This window comes from Anopheles merus, chromosome 2R (genome assembly GCF_017562075.2).
Source record: "Anopheles merus strain MAF chromosome 2R, AmerM5.1, whole genome shotgun sequence".
Lineage (NCBI taxonomy): Eukaryota > Metazoa > Arthropoda > Insecta > Diptera > Culicidae > Anopheles > Anopheles merus.
In genome coordinates, this window is record NC_054082.1 from 5,742,160 (window position 1) to 5,767,251 (window position 25,092).

The 25,092-nt window shown below is 51.4% G+C and overlaps 7 protein-coding genes across 8 annotated transcripts; 3 read left to right on the forward strand and 4 right to left on the reverse strand.

Moving 5' to 3' along the window:
* Positions 1 to 262: 262 nt before the first annotated feature.
* On the reverse strand, positions 263 to 2,262 carry LOC121589902 (serine/threonine-protein kinase rio2). The gene is made up of 3 exons (XM_041909154.1): positions 2,093 to 2,262; positions 1,872 to 2,013; positions 263 to 1,794 (listed from the first exon to the last, which is right to left on the reverse strand). The coding sequence occupies exons 1-3, from the start codon at positions 2,156 to 2,158 to the stop codon at positions 344 to 346; spliced, it is 1,659 nt and encodes a 552-aa protein (XP_041765088.1). The 5' UTR covers positions 2,159 to 2,262; the 3' UTR covers positions 263 to 343.
* A 286-nt stretch (positions 2,263 to 2,548) lies between these two features.
* On the forward strand, positions 2,549 to 9,828 carry LOC121603618 (Golgi-specific brefeldin A-resistance guanine nucleotide exchange factor 1). The gene is made up of 7 exons (XM_041932620.1): positions 2,549 to 2,827; positions 2,995 to 5,364; positions 5,437 to 5,645; positions 5,716 to 7,867; positions 7,930 to 8,199; positions 8,272 to 8,386; positions 8,457 to 9,828. Exons 1-7 carry the CDS (start codon positions 2,726 to 2,728, stop codon positions 9,644 to 9,646), a joined length of 6,408 nt encoding a protein of 2,135 aa, XP_041788554.1. The 5' UTR covers positions 2,549 to 2,725; the 3' UTR covers positions 9,647 to 9,828.
* Positions 9,829 to 10,359: 531 nt separating this feature from the next.
* LOC121603621 (UPF0235 protein C15orf40 homolog) lies at positions 10,360 to 11,091 on the reverse strand. The gene is made up of 2 exons (XM_041932623.1): positions 10,769 to 11,091; positions 10,360 to 10,696 (listed from the first exon to the last, which is right to left on the reverse strand). The coding sequence occupies exons 1-2, from the start codon at positions 11,055 to 11,057 to the stop codon at positions 10,494 to 10,496; spliced, it is 492 nt and encodes a 163-aa protein (XP_041788557.1). The 5' UTR covers positions 11,058 to 11,091; the 3' UTR covers positions 10,360 to 10,493.
* Positions 11,092 to 11,211: 120 nt separating this feature from the next.
* Positions 11,212 to 13,244, forward strand: LOC121603620 (glyoxylate reductase/hydroxypyruvate reductase). Of its 2 annotated transcripts, XM_041932622.1 has the most exons (4): positions 11,212 to 11,301; positions 11,944 to 12,143; positions 12,213 to 12,380; positions 12,469 to 13,244. In XM_041932622.1, exons 2-4 carry the CDS (start codon positions 12,076 to 12,078, stop codon positions 13,196 to 13,198), a joined length of 966 nt encoding a protein of 321 aa, XP_041788556.1. In that variant the 5' UTR covers positions 11,212 to 11,301; positions 11,944 to 12,075; the 3' UTR covers positions 13,199 to 13,244. The 2 variants fall into 2 exon arrangements, with proteins under 2 accessions (XP_041788556.1, XP_041788555.1); XM_041932621.1 differs by lacking the exon at positions 11,212 to 11,301 and having other exon boundaries at positions 11,461 to 12,143.
* A 2-nt stretch (positions 13,245 to 13,246) lies between these two features.
* Positions 13,247 to 13,907, reverse strand: LOC121603622 (U6 snRNA-associated Sm-like protein LSm3). Its single transcript, XM_041932625.1, has 3 exons — positions 13,747 to 13,907; positions 13,559 to 13,666; positions 13,247 to 13,490 (listed from the first exon to the last, which is right to left on the reverse strand). Exons 1-3 carry the CDS (start codon positions 13,762 to 13,764, stop codon positions 13,311 to 13,313), a joined length of 306 nt encoding a protein of 101 aa, XP_041788559.1. The 5' UTR covers positions 13,765 to 13,907; the 3' UTR covers positions 13,247 to 13,310.
* Positions 13,908 to 14,445: 538 nt separating this feature from the next.
* LOC121590180 (H/ACA ribonucleoprotein complex subunit 1-like) lies at positions 14,446 to 15,797 on the forward strand. The gene is made up of 2 exons (XM_041909619.1): positions 14,446 to 14,621; positions 14,939 to 15,797. Exon 2 carries the CDS (start codon positions 14,949 to 14,951, stop codon positions 15,624 to 15,626), a length of 678 nt encoding a protein of 225 aa, XP_041765553.1. The 5' UTR covers positions 14,446 to 14,621; positions 14,939 to 14,948; the 3' UTR covers positions 15,627 to 15,797.
* Positions 15,798 to 15,861: 64 nt separating this feature from the next.
* Positions 15,862 to 16,942, reverse strand: LOC121590178. Its single transcript, XM_041909618.1, has 2 exons — positions 16,650 to 16,942; positions 15,862 to 16,577 (listed from the first exon to the last, which is right to left on the reverse strand). Exons 1-2 carry the CDS (start codon positions 16,789 to 16,791, stop codon positions 15,868 to 15,870), a joined length of 852 nt encoding a protein of 283 aa, XP_041765552.1. The 5' UTR covers positions 16,792 to 16,942; the 3' UTR covers positions 15,862 to 15,867.
* Between the last annotated feature and the right edge of the window lie 8,150 nt (positions 16,943 to 25,092).

Here is a 25,092-nt window from a genome sequence, read left to right on the forward strand (position 1 = left end):
GAACTGTCAAATTTCAGTTGAAAATGGTTAAAAATGATATGTTTGGCAGAAATCACATGAAATAAGTTTTTTTACGAAACGACTAGAATTTATCAAATGTACTGTTTTATGAAATGTATGTTGTCGCTAGAACGAGATATTTGAGGAACGTTGATGTTTTTGGAACGTTAACCGCGTTACTCGAGAGCAGACTGTGTCCCTGTCAGTTGCTGTTGGCTTCCCGCTATGTGTCAAACCATGGATTTCAAACAAACTGTTTGATTTTTATATATAACTGGGTTATTTATTTATATGTTTGAGCCATCGAAACTCAAATGCATCATTAAACCAATATATTAGTACTCTAAAATTCCCAACCGCGATACTCCTTCATGATCGCATTGTTATCCTTGCGCATCCGCCGGACCGCGCTGGCCTCTCCCTTCGGTACGAGCCGTTTCTTCATGTCCTTCTTTTCGCGCAGCTGAATGTCGCCCTTGGTCCGTTCGCTGATTATCGTTGGCGCGATCGTACTGGCTGTGGTAGAGTACGAGCGGACACTGCGCGCATCGTCAAGCAATTTGCGCACCATCGCCATGCGGTACTGGCGCGAGTTGGTATCGATCGTTGCATCTTCCGGCTCACTCTCCGGATCATCGGATTCTACATGGTCCCGGCCAGCGGCGTTCGGCTGCTCCAGTGGCTCGGCAGGGAAATAATCCTCCTCTTCCTGGCGCTGCTCGATGATGGACTGATTTTCCGGCTCGATCTCTCCGTCTTCATTGCGATCAGGCATTTCCAGCTCGCCCTGCCCTGACAGCGACTGTAGATAGCTGAGAATGGCTGCATTGTGCTCCTTCTTTTTCGTGTCCTTTTGTGGCTTTTCTTCAGACAGCTTTATCTCTTCCTCCAGCTTGCGGCGACACTCTTCGAGCTCTTTCTCATCCACAGCGGGCTGCTCGTGTTCTGTTGCCTCAACCTCAGCAACCGTACTGCCAGTGTCTGTATCCTCGTCCTCAGTGTCTGTTTGTTCGTCAGCAGCATTGTCTGGCCTGTTGCCTTCGTGATACTCCTTGAAAAGATCCTCCTCCATTTCCTGCGTGAACCCGTATCCGGAGCAGAGCACTTCCCGATCGAGCTCATCGTCCCGTTCCAGATCGCTGAACCGTGGATAGTCCTCACTTTCGTACCCGAACTTCTTGCGGAACAGTTCCCGCACACCCTGCACGTCCCGGTCGAAGTACATCTCGGCGTTCAGGTGGGAGGTCGAAACCATCTGCGGAAAATCGATCAGCACTGGGCGCTGGTCGTCCGTTATCATGATGTTAAACTCGTTGAAATCGCCGTGTATGACGCCACAGTTGCCCAGCCGCACGATTAGATTCATCAAATCGTCGTACAGTGCCTCCACATTGCCCACCTCCGACACATTCGTGAGCGGGTATCCGTTGACCAGCTCCATGATGACGCAGTGCCGGTTGAAATCGATCGGTTCCGGTACGGGAAAGCCACGCTCGTGCAGCGCTTTCATGTAGGCAAACTCGCGAGTGGCCGAAATACGCGACAGATACAGCCAGCTCATGGTGCGTCGCTTGCCGTGGTAGTCGCGCTTTTCACGCACATTACGAAAGCACACACGGCCGAGCCGGTGCAGCTTCAGACACAGTGACTTGCCCTCCTCGTCCACCACGGTGTAGATGTTGGACTCCTTGCCGACGCCGATCTGATTGCCAAACCCGGAGATGGCTCCGCGCAATGTAAGGGACTTTAGTGCCAGATAATCGTACCCCAAGTTCGTCAACCGGTATCCATCAACTGCAAATGTAAGCAAACACGGATATGATACGTGCAGAGATCAGCTACAGAGCGGAGGGGAATTGCACACTACTTACATCGTTTGCCTCGTTCGTATGAGAGAAGTTTATGTTTGCACAGCTCGCGCAACAATTTGTGGATTCCACCAGCCTTGAGACTGGCTATAGCCGCCACCAAAACTCCCGGCACAAGCTCGTGGTTCTTCATGCCCATCTCAATCTGCGCAGCAATGGCGGGAGGCAATGAGCAAAACAAATGGCACACAATTTACCCACACAAACCAAAATCAACGACTTACCGCTGTTAGAATGCGGAAATCCTCCTTGGTGAGGTACCGAAGTATTGTTACATCGAGTTTTCCCATGATTTTTCCGTCTCGCTATGTATTTATTCCGTCCAGTTTGGGGAGATTTCTTGCTTCCTCGTGCTTTGCGTTTCTGTTTACGTTTTGCTGTCAGAAGGAATGTGTCACATGGCCAAGATGGTTGCAAACAAGATGGCTCATTGACAGAGGTTTATATATACGTGATCAAAATGAAAATAATTTATTTTTGCTATTTGTTCATTCACGATCTAACTTGAGGCAGCTGTGAAAGAATGAACTTAATTATTTTTTAACTACCATGATCCATAAAAATAGCATAATTTTTAATCATTGCTCAACAATTTGCGGCCGGCTTGTCAACCAGCCGTTTGCGGGTGACATTGCTGGGCTTTGTTGTGGAAAAGAAAGACAGAAAGGGAAATAGGTGCGTTGCGGGTAGGGGGCAACAGGCGGGAGAGAAAAAATAGTAAACGTCACTACTGTGAGTTGGAAGTTATGGTGGAAATAAGAAAAAAGTGACACCGATTCGTTCTATCCAAGCAAATTTCGCTCGCTGGTAACTGTTTCGCGTTTCGCGTTGGCCACCTTGCTGGCATCCAGGGGAAGATGTCACCGCCCGGGAATGGAATATTCGTCGTGCGGGGTGAAATGTCCACCCTGACGACTGCAATGCGCCGCGGGTCAAGGTGGAGCTTCAACACGTATCAGGTAGGCGCAGGGGCAGACTCGCAAAGGGGGGGGGGGGGGGGGGGGCTCTTGCCAGCCACCATCTGGAACGGTCCTGTGCACCCGTGGCGCAGTGGAATGCAGACCCCGAACGGACGGGAGCGTCGTTTTATCATAATTACACCCTTTCGACCGTCGTTTGATTGCAGGACGACGATAAGGATGTGCTGTTGAAGAGTTTCCAGGAGCTGAAAGAGGTGCTGCTGCAGGTGGAGGACCTTCGGCTGGTCGAACCGAACGTGTTTCTTTCGCCGTTTCTGGACGTGATCCGGTCGGAGGAAACGACCGGCCCCGTCACCAGCCTCGCCCTGTCGGCCGTGAACAAGTTCCTGTCGTACGGGCTGATCGATCCAACACACTCGACCCTGGCGGCCACGGTGGAGAACATTGCCGATGCGGTGACGCACGCACGGTTCGTCGGCACGGACCAAACGTCCGACGGGGTGGTGCTGATGAAGATCATACAGGTGCTCCGTACGCTGGTGCTCAGCCCGGAAGGCAGCGCCCTGTCGGACGAAAGCATGTGCGACATCATCCTGAGCTGCTTTCGGCTGTGCTTTGAGCCGCGCCTCAACGAGCTGGTGCGTCGCACGGCAGAGAATGCGCTGAAAGACATCGTGCTGCTGCTGTTCATGCGGCTGCCCCAGTTCGTCGAGGGTGGAAGCTACAACACGCTCAAGACGCTGAAGATGCGCTCCAGCTCGATGGATCAGTCGGGCAAGCGAAGAAAGTACAGCAAGACCAGCATGAAGGAGGAGCAGAAACCAGCCGCTGCCACTGCCGTGCCGAGCACGAACGCGGCTGCTCCGGTGGTTCCGAAAATCGTGACGGAAGATCCCGCGAACGTGGCCGGCTCGGGAGAGGAACCAGTCACGCCAGTAATGCTGACGGCACCGAACCGGCTAAAGCCGATGCCACTGTCCACTACACCGGCCACACCAGCGGGTGTTATCGTCGATCTGCAGGGAACGATATCGCAAACGCCTAAAGCTCCTCTCCCATCGGAATCGGCCGAACGGCAGTCGCTTACATCGGCGGAAGATGGCATTTCCAACGCAGAGACCGAGCTGGAAACCGTTACAGCGCCGGGCGCGGAGGAGGGTACCACCGCCACCGACCCCTCGTTTGTGAACTCCGTTGGCGTGCGATTCACGTCCCAGCAGACGGAAGAGGACGTTCCGCAGGTGGCGAATGGGGCCGCCACCGTTACACACCTCCCGTACGGATTGCCCTGCATACGGGAGCTGTTTCGGTTTCTGATTTCGCTGTGCAATCCCATGGACAAGCAGAACGGTGACGTCATGATTCACATGGGCCTGACTCTGCTGACCGTGACGTTCGAGGTTGGCGCCGACAGCATCGGTCGGTACGATTCGCTGATCGCGATCGTGAAGGACGACCTGTGCCGGAATCTGTTCGCTCTGCTCGCGACGGAGCGCATATCGATCTTTGCGGCCGGGTTGCAGCTGTCCTTTCTGCTGTTCGAGTCGCTCCGATCGCAGCTCAAGTTCCAGCTCGAGCACTACCTCACCCGCGTGGCGGACATGATCATGAACGACAGCCCCCGGATACTGTACGAGGCGCGCGAACTGGCGATGGACAATCTGCTGCAGCTGTGGCGCATTCCGGGCTTTGCGGCCGAGCTATACATCAACTACGACTGCGACCTGTACTGTTCGAACCTGTTCGAGGACCTGACGAAGCTGCTGTCGAAAAACACGCTTTCCGCAACGCAGGCCATCTACAGCATCCACACACTGTCGATGGACGCGCTGCTGACGATCGTCGAATCGATCGAGCGCAACTGCGCGCAGGCGAAGAACGGCCAGAAGCCGAAGTACATGCGCCATTCGCGGAACAATTCCTACGCAACGGCAAAGATCGTGCTGGACGCCGGCACGCCACAAGCCGCCCGTGAAGCCGGTGGCCAGGTAGCGCTCGAGCTGGAGGAAGGCGACCCGGAAGAAGGGGCCGGCAATACCGAACCGGCCGTGCTGGTGGAGAATATTAGCAAATTTCTACACTCTAGTCAAAGGGATCGCATTAGCCGGGTAGCGGCCGGAATCGGTACCGATGTATCCGGCGGGGAAGATCCCAGCACCGCCGCCGAGGGTGCCTCGCTCTCCGAAGCCGCATCGCAGAAGCTCACGCACGAAGAGCTGGCGGCAATAAAGCGCAAGAAGCGCTTGCTAACGCAGGGAACGGATCTGTTTAACCAGCGGCCGGAAAAGGGCATACAGTTTCTGCAGGAGAACGGGCTGCTGAATCCGGTGCTCGACCCGCAGGAGGTGGCACAGTTTCTGCGCGAAAACTCGGGCCTCGACAAGAAGATGATTGGCGAGTACATTAGCAAGAAGAAGAACGTAGAAAGCCGCATCCTGGAGGTGTACGTGAAGTCGTTCGATTTTGCCGGCCTGACCATCGACCAGGCGCTGCGGTTGTATCTGGAAACGTTCCGACTGCCCGGTGAAGCGCCGCTGATATCGCTCGTGATGGAACATTTTGCCGACCACTGGCATGTAAGTGGGGAGTGGCGTGTGCGGGAAGGAATTCAGAGGATTTGATGCTATATATACGGTTTTGTCTTTCAGGAATGCAACAACGAACCGTTCGCCAATACGGACGCTGCCTTCCGGCTGGCGTACGCGGTGATCATGCTCAACATGGACCAGCACAATCACAATGCGAAGCGGCTGAACGTGCCGATGACGGTGGAGGATTTCCTGCGCAATCTGCGCGGATTGAACGGCAACTCGGACTTTGATCAGGAAATGCTAACAAAGATTTATCACGCCATAAGGTAAATTGGAAGGGTGTAAAGGGAACTTCAGTGGACTGCACTAACGGTCGTTTTTTCTGCTCTAAAACAGAAACGAAGAAATCGTAATGCCCGCGGAACAGACGGGCCAGGTGCGTGAGAACTATCTGTGGAAGGTGCTGCTGCGCCGCGGTGCCACGAAGGACGGCATCTTCCATCACGTGTTTGGGCCCCAGCATGATCGCGAGCTGTATCGCGTCATCCAGGGCTCGACGCTGGCCGCCCTTAGCTTTGTGTTTGACAAATCGCTCGACAACGCATCGCTCTACCAGAAAGCGATCGGCGGATTCATGAAGTCGGCCGCCATTGCGGCCCACTTTCAGCTGCACGGCGATTTCGATGCGCTCGTGCTGACGCTGTGCAAGTTCACGACGCTGCTGACGCCGCCCCCGAACGATGCGCACGAAATTACGGCGAGCGTAATGTTTGGCCAGAACGTGAAGGCGCAGCTGGCGATGCGCACCGTGTTCGGGCTGATCCACGAGCATGGCGATTGTATGCGCGAGGGATGGCGGCACACGATGGATGTGCTGCTGCAGCTGTTCAAGCTGAAGCTGCTGCCGAAGGCGCTGATGGAGGCGGAAGACTTCTGCGAGACAAGCGGCAAGGTGACGCTGCTGCGCGAGCCCAACCCACTGCCGAAGACGGAGGCGGGTCTGTTCAGCTCGCTGTACTCGTACCTGGCGAACGACGGGCAGCGGCAGCCATCGTACGAGGAGCAGGAGGTGATCAAGCTGTCGCGCAAGTGTGTCCGCGACTGCCAGATCGAGCAGATCGTGAACGAGTCCAAGTTTCTTCAGCTGGAATCGCTGGAAGAGCTGATCGGGTGCCTGCTGGCGATGATCGTACCGCCGGAGGCGCACAAATCGACCGCCCCGGCGTACGGCGAGTGTACGGTCGTGTTTCTGCTCGAGCTGCTGGTGAAGGTGCTGATACAGAATCGCGATCGTTTGCTGCCAGTTTGGGGCCGGGTGCAGGACAAGCTGTATACGCTGCTGGTGGGCGCCTCGGCGCACGAGTACACGTACCTGCTGCAGCGTACGACGGTGGCACTGCTCAAGCTGGCCATCTACCTGATGCGCAACGAGGAAATCTGCTCCACCATCCTGCAGAGCTTGCGGATGCTGCTGGCCCTGCGGCCGGCCGTCATACTGGCCATCTCGAAACCGATCTCGATCGGCATGTACGAGCTGCTGAAAACGAGCGCCCAAAACATCCACACCGAGGCGGACTGGGTGATCGTGTTCACGGTGCTGGAGTGCGTCGGGGCCGGTGCCGTGCCGCCGGAGTGCCACGCGGTCGAGCAGGTGGCAGCAGTGAGCGGTGCCAAGTCGGACGGGGCCTTGAGCAGCGAGGAAGACTCCGGCCTGCCGGACCGGGGCTACATTTCCGACTCGGAGCTCAGCTCGACGGCCACGATGCCGCTGGTGAAGACGGCGGCACCAACTCCACCGCCGGCACCGCTTCCCAGCAGCCCGTCCGCGGGCGATGCGTGGATAATGGTGAACAAGGACGCGATCGATCTAGTGTCGGGCGGGTCCGGTGGGCACTCGCCGGGGACGCCCGTTCGGCACTCGATCCAGTACCACTGCAAGCTGCTCGAGCACTCGCCGTTCGCGCTGGTCAAGTGTTGGGAAAGTTTGGCGTTCATCGTGCGCAACGTAGCGCACATCACGCCGTACAACTTTGAGAGCTGCGTCCGCTGCATCCGCACCTTTGTCGAGGCTTCGATGGGCCAGACGCATCAACATCACCAGCAGCAGCGTGACTATCAGGCTACCAAAAAGAAGCCCGGATCGGGCAAGGATCGTCAGCGCAAGCTGCGGGATGGAGCCTCCCACCAGGGGGCCGGGTTGTCCTCTTCGTCGTCCTCCTCGCTGGCGATGGACAGCAGTGACAGTGAGTCGGAGGAGCTGCCCGAGCGTTACCAGTCGATATCGATTCAGCTGCTCGATCTGATGCACACACTGCACACGCGCACGGCACAAATCTTCCGCTGGTGGGCCGAGGAAGGTGGTGCCGTGCCACAGTGCTCTTCGCTCTGGTCGCAGGGCTGGTGTCCGCTGCTGCAGGGCATCGCACGACTCGCCACCGACCAGCGGCGCCAGGTGCGCACCAGTGCGATCACGTGCCTGCAGCGCGCACTGCTCGTCCAGGACCTTCAGACGCTGACTGGGCTGGAGTGGGCCGGATGTTTCAAGCAGGTAGGATAGAAATGCAGCCCCACTTTGTGTGGTCTTTTAATTACCCCTTTTCCTGGCTTCAGGTGCTGTTCCCACTGCTCCAAGAGCTGCTGCAGGAAAAGGCAACCAGTCCGGTGGAGGTGTCCCTGCTCGAAGAATCCCGCATCAGGACGGCCACCATCATGTCGAAGGTGTTTCTGCACCACCTGACACCGTTGATCGCTTTGCCGAACTTTCAGGAGCTGTGGCTCGAGATACTGGACTATTTCGAGCGGTTCATGACGGCTGGCTCCGATATGTTGTACGAGGCAGTGCTGGAGAGCCTGAAAAACATGCTCCTTGTTATGCATTCGGTACGCACGGACTGACGCGCCTTACTGCCAGACTACTTGAACTTAACGTTGATTGTTACTGTTGCGTTTTAGGTATGCGTGTTTCACAATACCGACGGTGTTACCCATTCTATGCTGTGGGACGTTACCTGGCAGCGCATATCCGGATTTCTGCCCAACCTCAAGGATGAACTGTTCAAACACGAAGGTAATGATCATTTTGTTCGCAAGAAGCTTTGTTTATTGAATGTTGCTTTGTTGTCCTCTCGTTTGTTTAGCCGTCCGATCGTCGGTTAGTATTAGTGGTGGAACAGGCGGAAATGCGAGTACCGGAGCGGCAAGCCCTACCGTACCACCCTCCCATACGACGGCTCCAACGGCTCCGCCGTCACTTGCAGGAGAGCAGCAGCACATCCTGGAAGGCGGTCAGATAAACAACAGCTCCGCCGTTGGAGAAAGTATTAACCCGCGCGTCGTGCTACATCCGATCCCCGTATCGACCGTTGCGACGGGGTCTGCGCTTTCGGCCTCTCCTCCAAACTCTTATATTCAGCAGCTGCAACAGCCACAAGCAATGCCGGTCCTCCCTGTGAGTCACTCGGTACCGGCAGTTGAGGTTCATCGTACTCCAGTGCACCGGGTAGCACCTTCAAACAATCTGCTAATGAGCAGTACCGCCACGAGTGATTTTAATGCCCTTCCGATGGTGTTGCCACGTGTTTCAACGCTACCATCACCGACTGGAGCAGCAGAATCATCGATCACGGGGCTTGTGGAGCCTGCCAATCTACTCCTTTCGTCCCCTGCACGAGATGCTGTAACGCAGCCGCAGCCAGCGGTGTCCGCGCCTTCATCAGTTGCGCCAGCTGCATCAAACATAATTGAACTTCCCGGAATCGTAGGCACATCATGTCCAGCACCACCAGCACCACCGCAACAGTCGCCAACGGAGCGACGGGAAGAGCAGGGGCAGAGTGAAACAGGAAGCGAACGCGCTCCACTCGTCACCGATGTTGAGACAGGCAACGTTCCGATGAGCCATCTTCTGGCCGGTTCGCAGTACCCATCGCTACAGCACGTACCGATCGGCATTGCGCAAAGCTTTGCGCCGATCTTCGTACAACCGAACCCGGCTCCAGCGGAAGCGTCCGACATCTACTCGGACTACATTAATGATCCCTACAATCTGACACTGCAAATTGACAACGGAGCGCCGGGTAGCGCCCCTACTAGTAGCGTTATTGCCCCAGAACCACTACCACCGCAATCGGCAACCGCCCAACCGGACACGTTGTCAAGGACGCTAGAGGACGCGAAAACGGCTGGCCCGATGCTGACGGGCTCGACGACAGTGACAGCGACGCCGTCTGCCCAGCTGGCGAACGTGTTTCAGTCGGCGCAATACTTTAGCTTCCCGGCCAGTGGCCACATACCGCCCGGCTCAGAGATGCTTTTCGGGGAACCGTAAACACGTCAGACGGATTGCACTATCGTGCACCGGTGTTCTATTCTTTATATCGAACATTCCTACCCGACCCAGGTTGCCCGGTTACGCAGGACAAGTGGCAACTTTTAGCAAAAATTTACCTTTTACTCCACTCGTGGAGAGCTGTATTGATTATCTGGAAGGCGTCTGGCAATTGAGTGAGACATACATACGGGCTCTCCGGCACTAGGCTAAGCGCTAGCGGTTGCTTTCCACAACGTTTTAAGTAAGCGCTTCCTTCGAGCAGAAAGCTTCACTACGTCTCAACACAAGGTATTTATTCGGAGTAGTTTTGAAACTTTCACCCCCCTCGGTCCTCGTTCTCTGTCTGTTAAACACTAGCATTTAAAGTCGTATCGTTTATAACGCTAACCTGCGCGGCCCATTCTAGAGAGGGAAGGAAGTAGGAGTGTTGTAAAGGCTAAGCTGTATGATTGTTGTTCAATTTTAATTCCACTGTTTGTTTGTTCTAGGTTTTGCTACTTCACTGTTCGTTCCAAATTCTCCTTCTTTTATTGTAATGTTATAGCGGAGAACGGAGAGAAAAGCACCATATTATTCGCAATAGGGGAGCAGAGGGTGCGTAGAATGCAGGAGCCTTATTTAGCCAAGCTCTGGTATATGTTTTTTAATCCTAACTACACAACCTATTCCACCATTTCTAACGAGGATACGCGAGCACGTGCACACGTCCCTAAGCAGTTTGTAACAAGATGGTTCAATAGCAAAATGAGATCAAACTTTAAGAAATAAATATATTACAATTATTATAGTAAAAAAAACATGTGTCTATTTATTGACGTTCCAAAGCTACCCTGAACCTTAGCAGTTACACACCGGCGGATGCTTCGTTGCGAAAAATCACCAACAGCTGTTCCGGGCTGTGCCGACAACCGGCCTTATCGAGCACTATCGTCTTCTGGCGAGATTTGGATCCTCGATCGAGACTGATATCGCTTTTCCGTAGGTCGAGCAGTTTGGACAGATATTTGATCAGTTCCGTGTTTGCTTCACCATCGATCGGGGGAGCGGCTGAAAACGGTGGAAAGGATATTGTGCTTCAACGAGGGCCACGGTCAACATGCATTACACAGCATGACCTACCTATCTGACAACCGATGCCTTCCTCACTCACATCCGTGATACCGCTCGTTTTGGCGCCCGGTTTGGCCAGTATCTTAACGATCAAGTTGCCCGTCTTTCCGTCTACCAGCACCGGACCGGCTGGGGCCGGTTTGACCTCATCTTTACTTGCTTTTGAATTTTTGCCGGTACCTCCACCTTTGCCCGGCTTCTTGGACATACTGCTAAAACTGGCCGCTGATTCCGTCCACCGGTGTGCGTAATTCGACGGATTACCGAAGATTGCTTTGAGGCGCTGGTACTGGAGCATTCACGCTGCAGGTTGGCCAGTTTTGCTTGCGTACACGTATTTTGTTTACAAACAGCTGATTTTGACGTTTCTTAGAAGTGAGGAGATGCTTTGAGGCTCCGATTGGACCGGTGAAAAGGGGTTGGAAACTTTCACTGTTTTGTTGATGTTAAATATTTTAATCAATTTCCACAAATTCTTCTGCCTTGCAAGCTAGCCGACAGGTACGACAGGGTAGTTTTGGAACTCAAAAGCGTAGATCGATGTAAGTATGTTTACAAAACACCATAAATACACCTTATCAAAGTGAAAGTGCACATATATGTTCGGGGCAGGGGAAATGGTTGGCTTGGCATCACCATGACATTGATTGGGGGGTTGCTTTGTTGCGGGCTGACCTCATTCGTCATTCAAGACATTATCAAGGAGTTACAGAAAGTGCGCACCATCGATTGGCTTGAGCGAGGACCATCAGAACCACACGCTCAAAGTGCCATTTCCATTTAATTGTCGCAGGAGTTTTACGGTGCTCGACTAGGAATTAGGAACCATTGTGAGATAAAGTGTAGCTACAATTATCAGTCACGATGCAGCTAATAGAAGCTACCTAGACGATTTGTTTTCCGTGTGTCATTTCGCAAACTGTTCAACGGGGTTCGACCCTTTTCCTGAAAGGGCCGTTTTGCAACCGTAGGCACAGTAGCGTGGTGTGGGGCAAGTGTACACAAAACCTTACATAAGGCACTGCGTGAAGCGAGAGAGAGAGACATATAGTCAAACAAACATCGATTGACGATCACGATACGATCGTATCGAGACAATCCGTCCAGTGTGGCCAGCTAGGTTCCTTCCTCCGGGAGTGTGTTTGAACGAACGGTGCCGTGAAATGAATCCTGTGTTTCGTCAGCTTTCCGCAGCGCTTTCGAGTGGCAGCTTGAGAGGTACGATAAGATTAGGCTCGAACGATCTACGACAGCTGCTCGGCTTCACCGCTAGACCAGTCACTTGGGAACCCCATCGAAGGTACTGCTGCTTTGAGATGAAACCGAAAGTGTACGTAACGCGGAACGATTACGCCAGAATTGGGCTGGACCTGCTAAGGGAAGAGTAAGTGACTTGAAATTGTTTCCTTTCCGTTGGCTCCTTTCCTTTATCTGAGCATCAATCACACCGCAGATGTGATATTTCACTGTGGGACGAAGACTATCCGGTGCCGAGGGACGAATTTCTTAAGAATGTTGCGGGCAAGGATGCGATCTACTGCTCGCTGAACGATCGCATCGACAAGGAGCTGCTCGACCAGGCAGGGCCCAATCTCAAAGTCATCTCCACCATCTCTGTCGGGTAGGTGGTTGCAGTGCTGTGTTGATGCAAGCTTCCAACTGACAATGTCAATGAATGCTTTTTGAAATTGTCCTTCGTTCGTTCACAGGTACGATCACATCGATGTGAAGGAGTGCAAGCAGCGCGGCATCCGGGTCGGCTACACGCCCGACGTGCTGACGGATGCAACGGCCGAACTGACGGTGGCACTACTGCTGGCAACCGCGCGCCGCATGTTCGAGGCGAACAAGCAAGTGCACACGGGCGGCTGGAAGTCTTGGTCGCCGATGTGGATGTGCGGTACGAGTGTGAAAAACTCCGTCGTCGGCATCTTCGGGTTCGGTCGCATCGGCCAGGAGGTGGCCAAGCGGCTGGCACCGTTCAAACCGTCGCGCATCCAGTTCACCAGCCGGACGGACAAGTTTCTCACGGCCGAGGATCTGAACGTTACGCAGGTTCCGTTCGATGAGCTGATCGAAACGAGCGACTTCCTCATCATCGCCTGCTCGTACAACGTGGAAACGGCCAACCTGTTCAACGATGCCGTGTTTTCGCGCATGAAACCGTCGGCCATACTGATCAACACCAGCCGGGGCGGGGTGGTCGAGCAGCACGATTTGATTCACGCGTTGCGGGCGGGCAAAATACAGGCCGCCGGGTTGGATGTGACCACACCGGAGCCGCTTCCGCTCGACAGCCCGCTGCTCACGCTACCGAACGTGGTGGTGCTGCCCCACATTGGCAGTGCGGACATCGAGACACGCATAGAAATGTCGCGCATCACCGCATGCAACATACTGGCCGGACTGAAGGGCATCCGAATGCTGTCGGAAGTTTAGGGAGTTAGGGAAGCAGGGAAATAAAATACCGATTTTCACGCATCAAGCTTCGGTTTCGGGTCTGTTATTACGTTCTTAGCCACAGGGAAGGAGAGGGGGAGTTACAAAGCGTCTAGCTGCCCACGCGCATCGGTGGCGACACCAGGATGACGCCATCGCCGCGCACAAACAGCATCGGAATGGTGCGTTTCGTGGTTTTGTACACTTCTTCGTACGTTTCCTCGTCGATTTCCACCGTGGTGACGGTTTCTTCGGCATCGCCCAGCACCATGTTGAGATGTTGATCGAAAGCCTGCACCGGAAAGGGAATGGTTAACGCTTTACGATATGCTAAAAACGAACCGATTGTAAGTGGCTCACGTGCAGTCGACCCCGCAGTTCACGTTCGTAGCGCATTTTAACGTAGATTTTCTCATCCAAGCTGAGGCGAATAAGATCCAGTGGTTCCTTCACAGGGATGATGGGCATCTAGCAAGGGAGGAAGCAAACGAAAATCCAACAATCAAACGACTTCAATTCGTCGAGGGACGAAAGTGTTTCATTCAAACCTGTTCCTCTTCGGCCATTTTACTGCAGGAATAGAGTTGGAGAAGCAAAACTGTACGATAATGCAATGAAATGCCGCTATTTTCCGATGCAAATTTGTCTTCTTTTTCGCCTGAGACGCCGATTCGACGATTGGCAATGAAGTTTGAAGCGTAAACAAATCCCCCGTACAACATGGCAGGGGTTTTTGACGTTCGATAATCGCTGCATCTCGCTCGTTACCTCTACCCTTTCTCTTCTTGTCCAAAGTGCTCGTTTCAAATGCAGAAATTCTCGCGTTTTCTGAAAATGTATGGAATTTGACACCCGCAGCCCGCAACCGCATGCGTCAGAATCAAACAATTTTGATTCTTCCGCACGCACGCCCGCACGCCCACAGTAGCGATTACCGCTGCCTGAGATGATCTATGAATGTCGCTGGCAACATTTGGATACGACCCGGTGTCGTGGTACAGTCGTCAACTCATACGACTTAACAACATGCCCGTCATGGGTTCAATCCTCGAATGGATCGTGCTGTCATTGGACTGACTATCCTGCTATGGAGGGAAATCAATAAGTCACTGAAAACCAAGCTCACAAGTGGTACAGGCAGGACTTGACCGACAACGGTTGTTGAGCCAAAAAGAAGAAGAAATGAGCGATGCAGCAATATTCGAACGTCAAAAACCCTCGCCATGTTGTACGGGGGTGTTGGCCTAATCGTGACAGTTGGCACATGTGCGTTTGACATTCGGCGTCGATGTAAACATGTGGTTCGTTGTTTAGAAAAGGACAACGTGCCATGAAAGTGTGAGCATCGTAATTTACAGAGCAGCAGAATTTCCAACAAAATTGAATACAATTGACTCAAGAAGGATCGTGTGTTTGGTAATTGGTAAGTAACGAATGAGGGCAGGCTTCGTTGTTTCGTTGAAATTATGGAAGTTTTCCCAAAGCCGGCTTCAATCGACGCTTTGGTATGTTGTTGTCAGCGCTTGGGGTGTCCTTAGATTACAAGTAATATTTTGACTTTCTGGCCAAATTGTAAGTGCTTAAGGATATTTTCAGTAGCACTGGTTTGAAGGTAGCAATAGTACATCCCAACATTCAAAGCGAAGCCGGTTTTCGTATAAGAGCAAGCTCGAAAGCAATCGCTTCACTGCGCCTAACCTCACTTTATTGATTCGCTTGTTTACCTGTCCGTCGTTACAGTTTGTTCACTATGAGCTTCCGTGGCCGTGGTGGTGGTGGTGGCGGTGGACGAGGCGGTGGCGGCAGCTGGGGTGGTCGTGGAGGCCGAGGAGGTGGCGGAGGAGGTCGTGGCGGGTTCAACAATCGCGGCAGCTTTGGCCAGCGGGACGACGGTCCGAAGAACATCATTCCCCTCGGGTACTACGACTACCCCTGCCAGGAGGATCTCGTCGCCAAGGTGGAGGTGGAAAATGTACCCTTCTTCAATGCGCCCATCTACATGGAGGGCGAGAAGCAGATCGGCAAGGTGGACGAAATCTTTGGCAATCTGAAGGACTTTTACGTGTCGATCAAGCTGAACGACAACATGAAGCCGGACGGATTCCAGCAGAAGCAGAAACTGTTTATCGATTCGGCGAAACTGCTGCCGCTGGCACGCTTCCTGCCTGGCAATCAGACCCGCCGACCGGCTGGCAGGGTCGGTAAGCCCGGTGGTCGCGGAGGCCGTGGTGGTAGAGGTGGTGGCGGCGGCTTCGGTGGTGGCCGTGGCGGTGGCGGTGGTGGCTTCGGCGGGGGCCGTGGCGGTGGCGGTGGTGGTTTCCGTGGCCGAGGCGGCGGTGGCGGTGGCTTCGGTGGTGGCCGTGGCGGTGGAGGTGGATTCCGTGGCAATCGTGGAGGAGGCGGCGGAGGTGGAGGCAATCGGTGGTAATCGGTACGAGCGCTTCATCTGTTCACTGGCGTAGAGTTCCCCCAAACCCTAAGTGTATCATCATCCCGCATGGTACCACTGTCTTCGTAAGAAATTTGTGTATAAGTGCTTAACGTTTAAGGCCGTGGAAATATATGTGTTTCTTCCGCATTGTGAAGAAGTATCCTGAAAGATGCGACGGCAAGATTGATTGTATTGATTCTTATCTTTACTCCATTTCGGGGACCATCCGTCCGTCTGATCAGGAACAATCGCACCTACAGACAGGGCAGCACTTCTTCTCCTCCAGCCACCGGTCGATACACGGGCTGTGGAACTGATGTGCACACAGCGCTAAACTTTTGCCTGATGCTGCATCGATATGCTCCAGACAGATGGGACACAGCACCGTCGACGGCATTTGTTTTGCTGTGCTGAGGAGACGATCGTCATCGTTCCTCCCATATCGCGCTACAACGTCCGTGCTGATGATGGCGGGCGGTAAAAACGTGGCCATAAATCGGATCAGCTCATACTCCCCGTCGCAACAGAAGTCACTGCGAAGCTTCAGCTCGTCCCGATACTGATGCGTGCTGGCAAAGCAATGCCTGCTGAGCATGTGCTCCGATAGACTGCCGGTGGTGTACGGTGGTCCCAGCAGGGCGGGCGACTTTTCCAACCGAAAGCACACACAAACGGGACAGTGTACGGCAGGAACATTCTCGACCCTCGCCGGAGGATGAGAATCGCGCGAATGCTCGTACAGTGCATCAACGGTCAGCCGGTCCAGAGCGCAGTAGGGACATGTGTAGATACCGATCGGATCGTACTGATCTCTGTTCACCTTACGGGCATATTTGGAGAGCAGCTCGTCGTACGAGATCAACCGCTGCAAAGGGTGGTGCTGCTCCGTGCAGGAGGGGCTGGACCTTGGACACACCAAACAGCTGTAGGTGCGTCCGTTCAGGAAAACTGGAACCGAAACCGGAAGGTGGGTGTTTTCGGGGTACAGATGTTACAGATGGCTGCATGACATCTACTTACGGCTCATTGTTGATTGAATAAAAAAGAACGTTCCTTTCGCTGGAAAACACACGCTTGTTGTGTGTGGCGTGTGGCTAGCTGGTGGGATGCTGGCTAGACTTATGGCTGGTCGAACGCGCTCGGTCAGCAATGGGCAATGCATTGATCCGTACAGCTGATAACGATATAGTCAGTTACGGTTACGGGTTGACGATGATGCGCTCACCGCGTACACAAACGAGCGAAAGGCGCGTAAACAAAACCATCCGCATGCTAGTGGCGTACAGTGTGTAACGCATTGAGTGCGCGTGGCACGGCAGTTGCGTATTTTAAATCGCTTCCGCATGGAGTGTGTTTTTATTCAATCCGAAACATGATAATAGTGACGGATTATAAGCGGCTGTAAATGTGCGTGTAATAAGTTTAAATGTGGTTTTGTTAGAATCCCCAATTCGCCACACACAAGACATCAACGATTACACGCTGATAAGAAGCAATCGAGCCAGTCATAACAAAACCAGCAATCAAAGTGCTGGGAAGAGCGTGTAATATTCGTGCAAATTTATTATTTCTAAATTTTAATCCACGCACCGTGTGCATTATTTTTCCCGTTAAAAAACAAACTCCTGGACGTAGAGAACGGTTTGTTGTTAAATGCCCAACGTTGGCTTTGAATCAACCGAACTAGTTGACTAGTTTCTCGATATTGATTGATTGACTTTACGCTAGTTGCAACGAACGAAGCAGTGTGATTGCAAACTCATTCCAAACAAATTCACCACATTTCCCCTACAGCGTGGAGGAGAAATTCACCACCACCTGGGGAAATTGTAAGCCACCTTCATCTCCCATCTGCATTTCACCAACAGCAGCACGCGGGAACATTTGAATTGAATTGAATGAAGCGCCATAACGCAACTGCCTGCAGTGTCAATAAGTAAAGCCACATAAGCAAGTGTGCCTGATAAGTAGTGATTTTGGGTAATGGGAAAGCAAGGGAAAGCTATTCAATTCACCCCTCGAATGGCACTTTTAAATCACTCTCAAAATCACACGGGATTTGAATTCAGTTTATCGCACCCACACCGCGTGGGTCTATTCCCTATTGCGGTGATCCTACGCAACAATTATTTATGCTTCACCGATAACATCACCCACCACCGATCGATAATGTAAATCGGTGTTTTTATTTGCGTTTTCTTCTCCGACCGAACGGCGCACCGTGTACACCGATTTTTGCAAGTATTTGACACGGCACATCAGCAACTGCCTTCGCCGCCGCGATGTTTTGGGAATTGAAGCGATCAGCGGCCGGGAAAGTGTGTTGAATAAATTTAAAACTTTTCGGTCGACGATGGTCGACTTTGTACGAACCGGTCTTGTCAGCTGATGTTCTTGATGTGCGAATTGAAGAGGAGCGCGCCTTTAACGGCCGGCGAGCCTGCTCCCAGCCTGGTGGATGGTCAGAGTAAGGAAAACGGAAATAGGCACGAGATAACAATCGTTTGTTTGAAAATTGAGTGCTTTGTTAAACTTTAAAACGGTTTTCAAATTCAGTTTAAAAAGCTCCTTTTTTCTCCTTTTATCTCTCTCTCTCTCTCTCTCTCTCTCTCTCTCTCTCTCTGTTTCATACATTGCGTTCTGCTTGATAAAAGCATGAGAGTAAATTAAATAGAAAAGTCTTCACCATCATCACGTCAAATCGTCGTTCACTATCGTCCATAAAAAAAGTCGCTTTAGTGTTGTTTGGACGGGTTGCACGTGGGTTAGAGTGTGCTAGCTCGCTCAGCACCATAAAATCCATTTCCTGTCGTCACAAATGCCACAGTGCCATTCGAGAACGTTGTTTGGCAATGGATGAGCACAAATGCTTGCATGGATAGCATTTGGATGTGAAACCCGTTCCATATGGCTAAGGTTTTCGGGATAGTTTGGCCCTTTTTGCATCTGGCATCTGGTGACTATCGGAATGCAAAAAAGAAGCCTCACATTGTATGCTTTTCCTTTTCCTTACACCGTTGTATGAGCCACTTATGAAAGTTTTGTCGTTCGAACGGGGGAAAAATCGTTCAAAATTGAACTGTTATGGCGTCGGTGGGGGGGAGATGTGTTTGGGTAGAACATCCCAAGTATGATGGTGCACAGTGCTACGGATAGGATAATATGACCGTGTTGTTACGATTTGTGTATGTTTTTTTTTCTTCTTTTGGGGCTTACAAGTAGACGATTGAGTCCCTTGAAGCCGCCCCGTCACGCTTCCTGTCTGTCAGTAGTGTGATAAATAAATAGTTGAAACAATTCCGACACATCAACCCTCGCTTCAAATCCACTCAGCTGTGAGATATTTAAACGAGCTTCCGCTTTTCCCCGTGCGCTCCGGGGCATACAGGGCAAGCCGGGCGGACGCACTTTCCGCACCAATGCGTACGTGTTGAGCTAACGCTTAAAGGCGACCGCGTTTAGACTGGTGGCTATGGTGGCTATCAACGTTGCCGAAGAGGGTCAAAACGTCGAACGACGACAGGCCTGGCGGGCCGAGCATATCCTGTCCCTTATGATGGAGGCACAAATAAGGCGTTTCCCGCCAACAGCGCCAACCGTCCCCCGTTCATCTTCTCGCCCATCTATCCCGTGTATGATTTGTGTTAAAGTCAAACTACGCAACAAACAGCCTACGGAAAAGCGGAAAAGCCAGCGAAAAACAAAAAAAAAAGAATAAATGTCGTCGGTAAATATTGACCGTCGGGGAGGAGAAAACGGAGATGGTGCGATGGTGTGCCCGGATCCGTTTTGGACATTCTTGGGACCATTCTTTATGTATCCATTTAGGGTGTAAGCCGTGCGCTTGGAGGTAGACTCGATACGGACGGGTTGTGGGTCGAAAGGAAAGCTCGAACGACGAACAAAACCCAGTCCCAGGTTCGGATGGCCGAGTAAGATAACGTACAATCAAGCGATGCGGCGTTGGCTGGTAGCTGGTAGCTGGTAGGATATTTATTTGGCTATTCTTTTGAGTATTTGCTTTGAGAATTCCTTTCGGGAATTGCGTTGCTCGGCTGGGATTCTAACCCACCCGGGGGCAGATGTCCTTGGAGTCGGATTGTTGCTGGCAGGTAGCCAGCAAGGTTTCTCCAGTCCGACTTCACAGAAAGGCTGGGAAAACGTCATAGGAATATATGGAAGCAAACTTAAACCGAAAACGGTGCATTATTTACGCTAACGCCTTTTCACTTCCGATTTGCTGTCGATCGTTTCCGAGTTTGTGTCATCCCGAGGGGACAGGGGAAGTGTTTTCCCTCGTTCGGTGTCAGCGTGTCCATGAAATTCGAGATTTGTAATCACAGTGAGTGTGCAGGATTTGGCTGAATTGTTGGAACGAGTTACGGTCACGTGCTGGCGGGAGACGCGTGTGAGAGAAAGAGTGTAGACTTCTCCCCACACGTCTAGTCGGTGGCCTTGATTTTTGGGTTCGGTGGCTCTTGTTTCGGGCGCCCAAAATGGGAAGCTATTGCCGGTGGCAACTGTAGCCAACAGTCAGGTTCACGCAATTGTGTAAATATGGTTTCACGCGAAAGCCCACGTACCTCGTCAGCTGGTGATTGATTGATACAGCATCACAGCACTAGGTACGTTACGGTGTCCGTTACCTTGAACCTGCTGAAAATGCGAGCAACGAAGAACTCACTCAGGGCACGTATGGCTACGATTTATGGAATAATGGTTTGGGTATTATTTTTCGCAGTTAAAGAGATAGCAAGACAGGAGCAATGCACTTCCACTGTAAAAGCGATGGGCGGATATCAGGTGCCGTCCATCATACAGGCCCGATGTGACGTGAAGTTGACGATTCAATACACTCGTGCAGCCATTGAAAGGCTCTCGAATGAACGGCTGTGTATAATGAAAAATGCAGACAGGGCTTCGGCGAACGTACAATACGGAGCGAACAGATACCCAACAACAGCAAAGTCCTGGCAACAGAATGGACATCGCAATCTGCGATGGAAATGTTGTACGAAACTCGGTCAGAAGACGATGATAACGATGATGATGCTTCCGAACCCCTTCCGACACGCGCGTGCTGCGCTGTGAATGTGATGCGCGTGCTGCGCTCCGCACCTGGGCAGCATCCTGTTACTGTGCGGCAGATAAGGCAGCACAACTTTTTGCCGTTGAACTTGCCCGAAAGGAAGGTCACAAGTTGCCTTCTCGGAATCGAAACATTGCCGAACCATCGTCTCAATATTAAAGACAGGTGTGCAGGTGATCGGTAAATAAGGCAGCGCAGGGTTCGAATTTCACCTCCATCCTTTGCTGCTCCGAAAAGGGTATCTAGCCAAAAGTAGGGCTTTATTGTTTTCTCAAGAAGGTGTAAATATTTATCATGCCAAGTGCAATGCTGTGCGCCCTCGCGCAGCAGACACACCCTCAACGGATAAGATTAATTGTATTTGTTTATCACAGCACAATGTCAATTGATTTAGGCGTGTAATCAAATACATTGTGGGCCGTAACGAGTGCGAGTATATAATCTGTTTTCCCTTTCTCCCGGCTGTGGGAAGGGAGATGATGCGCGGATTGCATACGGTATGGGCGCATTCGTTCATCCGAACCGTACGCGCGCGCTGAAGAATAGCGCCAAAAGTTATGCAATACGCGTAACAAATTAGTTTTTGCCTTTTCACGCATAGCTTGTTGCTGCCGTACTGCGTACGCCAAAAAAAAGGGGGAAAACTGTTCAAACAACCATGCCACCGTACGATGTGATGGAAAAACCATGAAAAATAGCCCCACCCCTCTGACTGTGGGATCACCTGTTTTGGGCGCAAAACTCGCGTCGTTTGTCTGGCAATGGGGTACTGCTTTTCCCAACGAGAGCATCAAATTCTCTTCGTCCCGGCCGTGGCGGCTGCCCGTTCGCTCACCCGTTCCAAAATAAAGCGTATGATCTTCTTTCGGGGATCTTATGAAAAATTGCAACCTACCTCTTCCCCCTCCCACCCTAGAAAGTATGTGCATACGTCAAGCGCCACAACGTAATCTAGGGAACGCTCCCTCTATGTCTGTGTGTTTGGGGGTTGGAATGTGTCAACCAGCTCACACTCTCGCCACCTCCGGTCGCTCTTTACCGTTGCGTGTTGCCGTGGGTTGCAAAGAACAATTTATCACGTTTGTTGCGCGAATACGAGCCGTACATTAATTAGTGTACCGGCGTGACAATGGCAAAGAAATTGTTCTCGTTAGGTATTTGGAGGCTGAATGGGGCTTTCATTGCTGTTACTTTGGACTTTTATATCGATGAGAGAGGGAGGGAGAGAGAAGAATAGAGAGATAGGAAGAAAATGTGCTCATATTTTTCTTTTTTTGGGCAACGTGGCGATTTTAATGGTGACAGGTCTCGTTAGACAGAGCGTCGTATGTTTATGTTTCACCGGTCTCGTTATTTCTTTAATGATTTGAAGTTGTATGAAAGCATCATTACACTCATTGGTTGAGTGTCTTTTCCTACCAGACCTTTCTAGGTACTTGGTTTACTTAAGAAAAGGCCTCCAGTAGAGATTTCACCCAATATTCCGGGGTAAGTTAGCAATGCGGAAACAATTAAATTGCTTTTTATTAATTCTCCTGCATTCATCCGTTGGAAAATCGGCAATTTAGGTGGAAACTGTTATACACACACACACTAATACACAGCATAACGTTGACCGATAGGCATGAATTATGATGACATTTCAATTCTGGTCTGCCGCCACATTCACGTGATAAATGGTGACGTCTATTACCATTTGCGCGAACGTTGGTCCTGGTTAGAGGTTGCGCGACCCACAAAACTCATCCTCCATCCTGTGGCTGCTCATTTGTTTTATGCTTCCCGCGTCTGGCGCGTGTGATGCTTTATGTGAGCATAACTCACGTTCCTTGCCCTTCCCTGACGCTTTGCCCATCGGAAACCATTCCGCATGTCAGTAAGCAGGGAAGGAAACAAAAAACAAGCAAAAAAACATACACAATTAAGCATACCGGCCGAACACATGACCGGTGGAAAATTTTAAGCACGTGAACACATTTTTCACCAACACAAAAACCGGTGACAAATATTTGCTTGCGAGTGCATTCTACATTTAATGAGCTTTATGCTAATTCACATTCGTCAGGTGTGCGTGCTGTTGTTGGCTCTCTCTCTCTCTCTCTCTCTTCGCGGCATCTCGTCTTCGTCTTTGCCGCGTTTTCGGAAGGAAATGTGCCGGAAGGTTCATCTTCATGGGTCATTTGCTGCACGGTGAGTCCACTTTTTGCCGTTCATTTTCAGTTTCCCCGATCACCATAAAAGAAGGCGAAGGCGTATAAAAATTAATAATCGTCGTAAATGGGCTCGTCGGAAATGTAGCTAAAATCTGCAGTGACCTTTTCCCGTTTTTTTTTCTCGCTGCCAGGGGACGGTGAAAGGCGATAAGAATGGATTGATGCTTTACCGCTGGTGGTGCTGCTTCGAAGTTTTACTTTGGGGACGTTAGTAGGACGTTAAAATGCCATTTCGGTGGGCTGTGCTTAATTTGGGGGCCCCTTTTTAAGAGGAAATCATTCGACGGCATTGATGAAGTTGAATGCGCATTTGTGTTGGAATTTTGTAGCTCCTTAAGCGAATGGCTTTGCTACAATTCCATTTAAAAGCATCAGCTCACCTGAGTTTGCTGTTGCAAAACAAAAATTATCTAAATTTTTGAATGCCATGGCCCTCAATCAGCAGTTTATCCATTTATTCCGCAAGCGCAACGAGCAACTCTTTCACCTTCTCAGCACATCGTTTGAACGCCAGCTCGAGAAACCGGTACGGTACAAAGTTTTTCCCTTCGGTTGCAGAAACAGGAACCAGAAATGCATAACGGCGCGTGACTCAATTTGTATTTGAAAAACGCTTTTCCGGCTGCCGGGCCCCGACCTATATGCTATGAAATAAGAATTTTCCACTGCTTATTGTTGCTTTGCTTTTAACTTTCTTCTGTTTTTTTTCTCCCACTTTTGGTTCCTCTTAGTCCTCTAACCGGCTTGTTTTGCCGGCTACCTTTACCGCTTTTTTTTATCGGGGGCTAGCCAACCTCACTTTCGTGGGTTTCGTTTTTACATTCCCGGTTTGGGTCGGCAATCCTTTCGGGCGGAAAAAAAACAAGGAATTGGTGGTATTTTAAGTATTTTCTTCCGGGAACTATGCACAGCAGGGCATAGAACATTTGCTGAACGGTGAAAATCCAATAAAAGCCTTACGCGGCTGTTAGTCTCGTACCGCGTACCGGCCATTCGCTCGACCGACTCAAGGTGGAAGGCAATAACCACCATCTTCAAAGCTAGAAAACTTTATTCCCACGTTCCCAGAAATAGCACACGGGAACGGGAGCCTGTTTTGATGTGCAAAACAAGAGACGAAGCAAGGGCGAACAAATTCGCCAAAATGGTAATTTGCTGTGTGCCGCTTACAGGTGATGGAATGGGTAATAGCTGTGTGAAGGCAGGACGTTTTGCTTTCTTTTGCTGAGTGGAATTTGCACAAAACAAGTACGATTAAAACGTCTATGTTAGTTCCCTTGTTTGCTCTCACCATAAATTGAGACTATTTCTTGTATTGAATAGCATCGAGCAGGATCGTTCCCAAGACATTCCTTTTCCAGTAAAGGGTCACACTGCACAAAGGGTCACAGTCTACCCCGAACGATGGCCGGTCGAATGTGTTGCGTCGATAGAGGGTTATAATTGGATTTAAAAACCACCGGATGTCGAACAGCCCAAAACCGTGGACGCTTGTGTCGTGTCAAGGTCGGAGGTAAATAACTTCCTTTCATTAAATCGAACAAAGTGGAAAATTAAATCCATTCCGCTCGATGTATCCCGCCCGACCGCAAACACCTTCGCCAGTGCACCGATCGATTGACCCCTTGGATTGTGGTCGTACCAATACCAGTAAATCAGATTACGCTTTGCATGGTTTCGCAATCTCACCGAAATGGAAAACCACCAGCGCAGTAATCCGAATCCGCTTTCTTCCGCTCCATTCGCTCCAGCGACTCATCGAAAGCTCATTTACATTCTATTTATTCTTTCGGGAGGGCGCATCACAATAACAATATGCTCCCGGGAAACACTTCTTCGTCCTCGGGCAGTAGTCCAGGACAGCAGCAAAAGGTTAACAAGATTGGAAGTACGATGAAGTACTAATTTATGTACGATCTGTTGAGAGCCATTTTCATCCCTCGGACGGGGCCGACGAGTGACACACCCTCTGGCGCACGGTTGGCTGAGCTTGCTAAAGACCGAACTGGATAGTACAACAAATGATTGAAAGTCACGTGTAGGTGGGGGGGGGGGGAGGGGTGAGGTTGGGGGATGAGTGCTCTTTAATTATCGACATAGACAAGCACACACGCCCGCACACGCACGCACGCAGCTGTCTGGAGGCAGAGCCCTGAAGCTA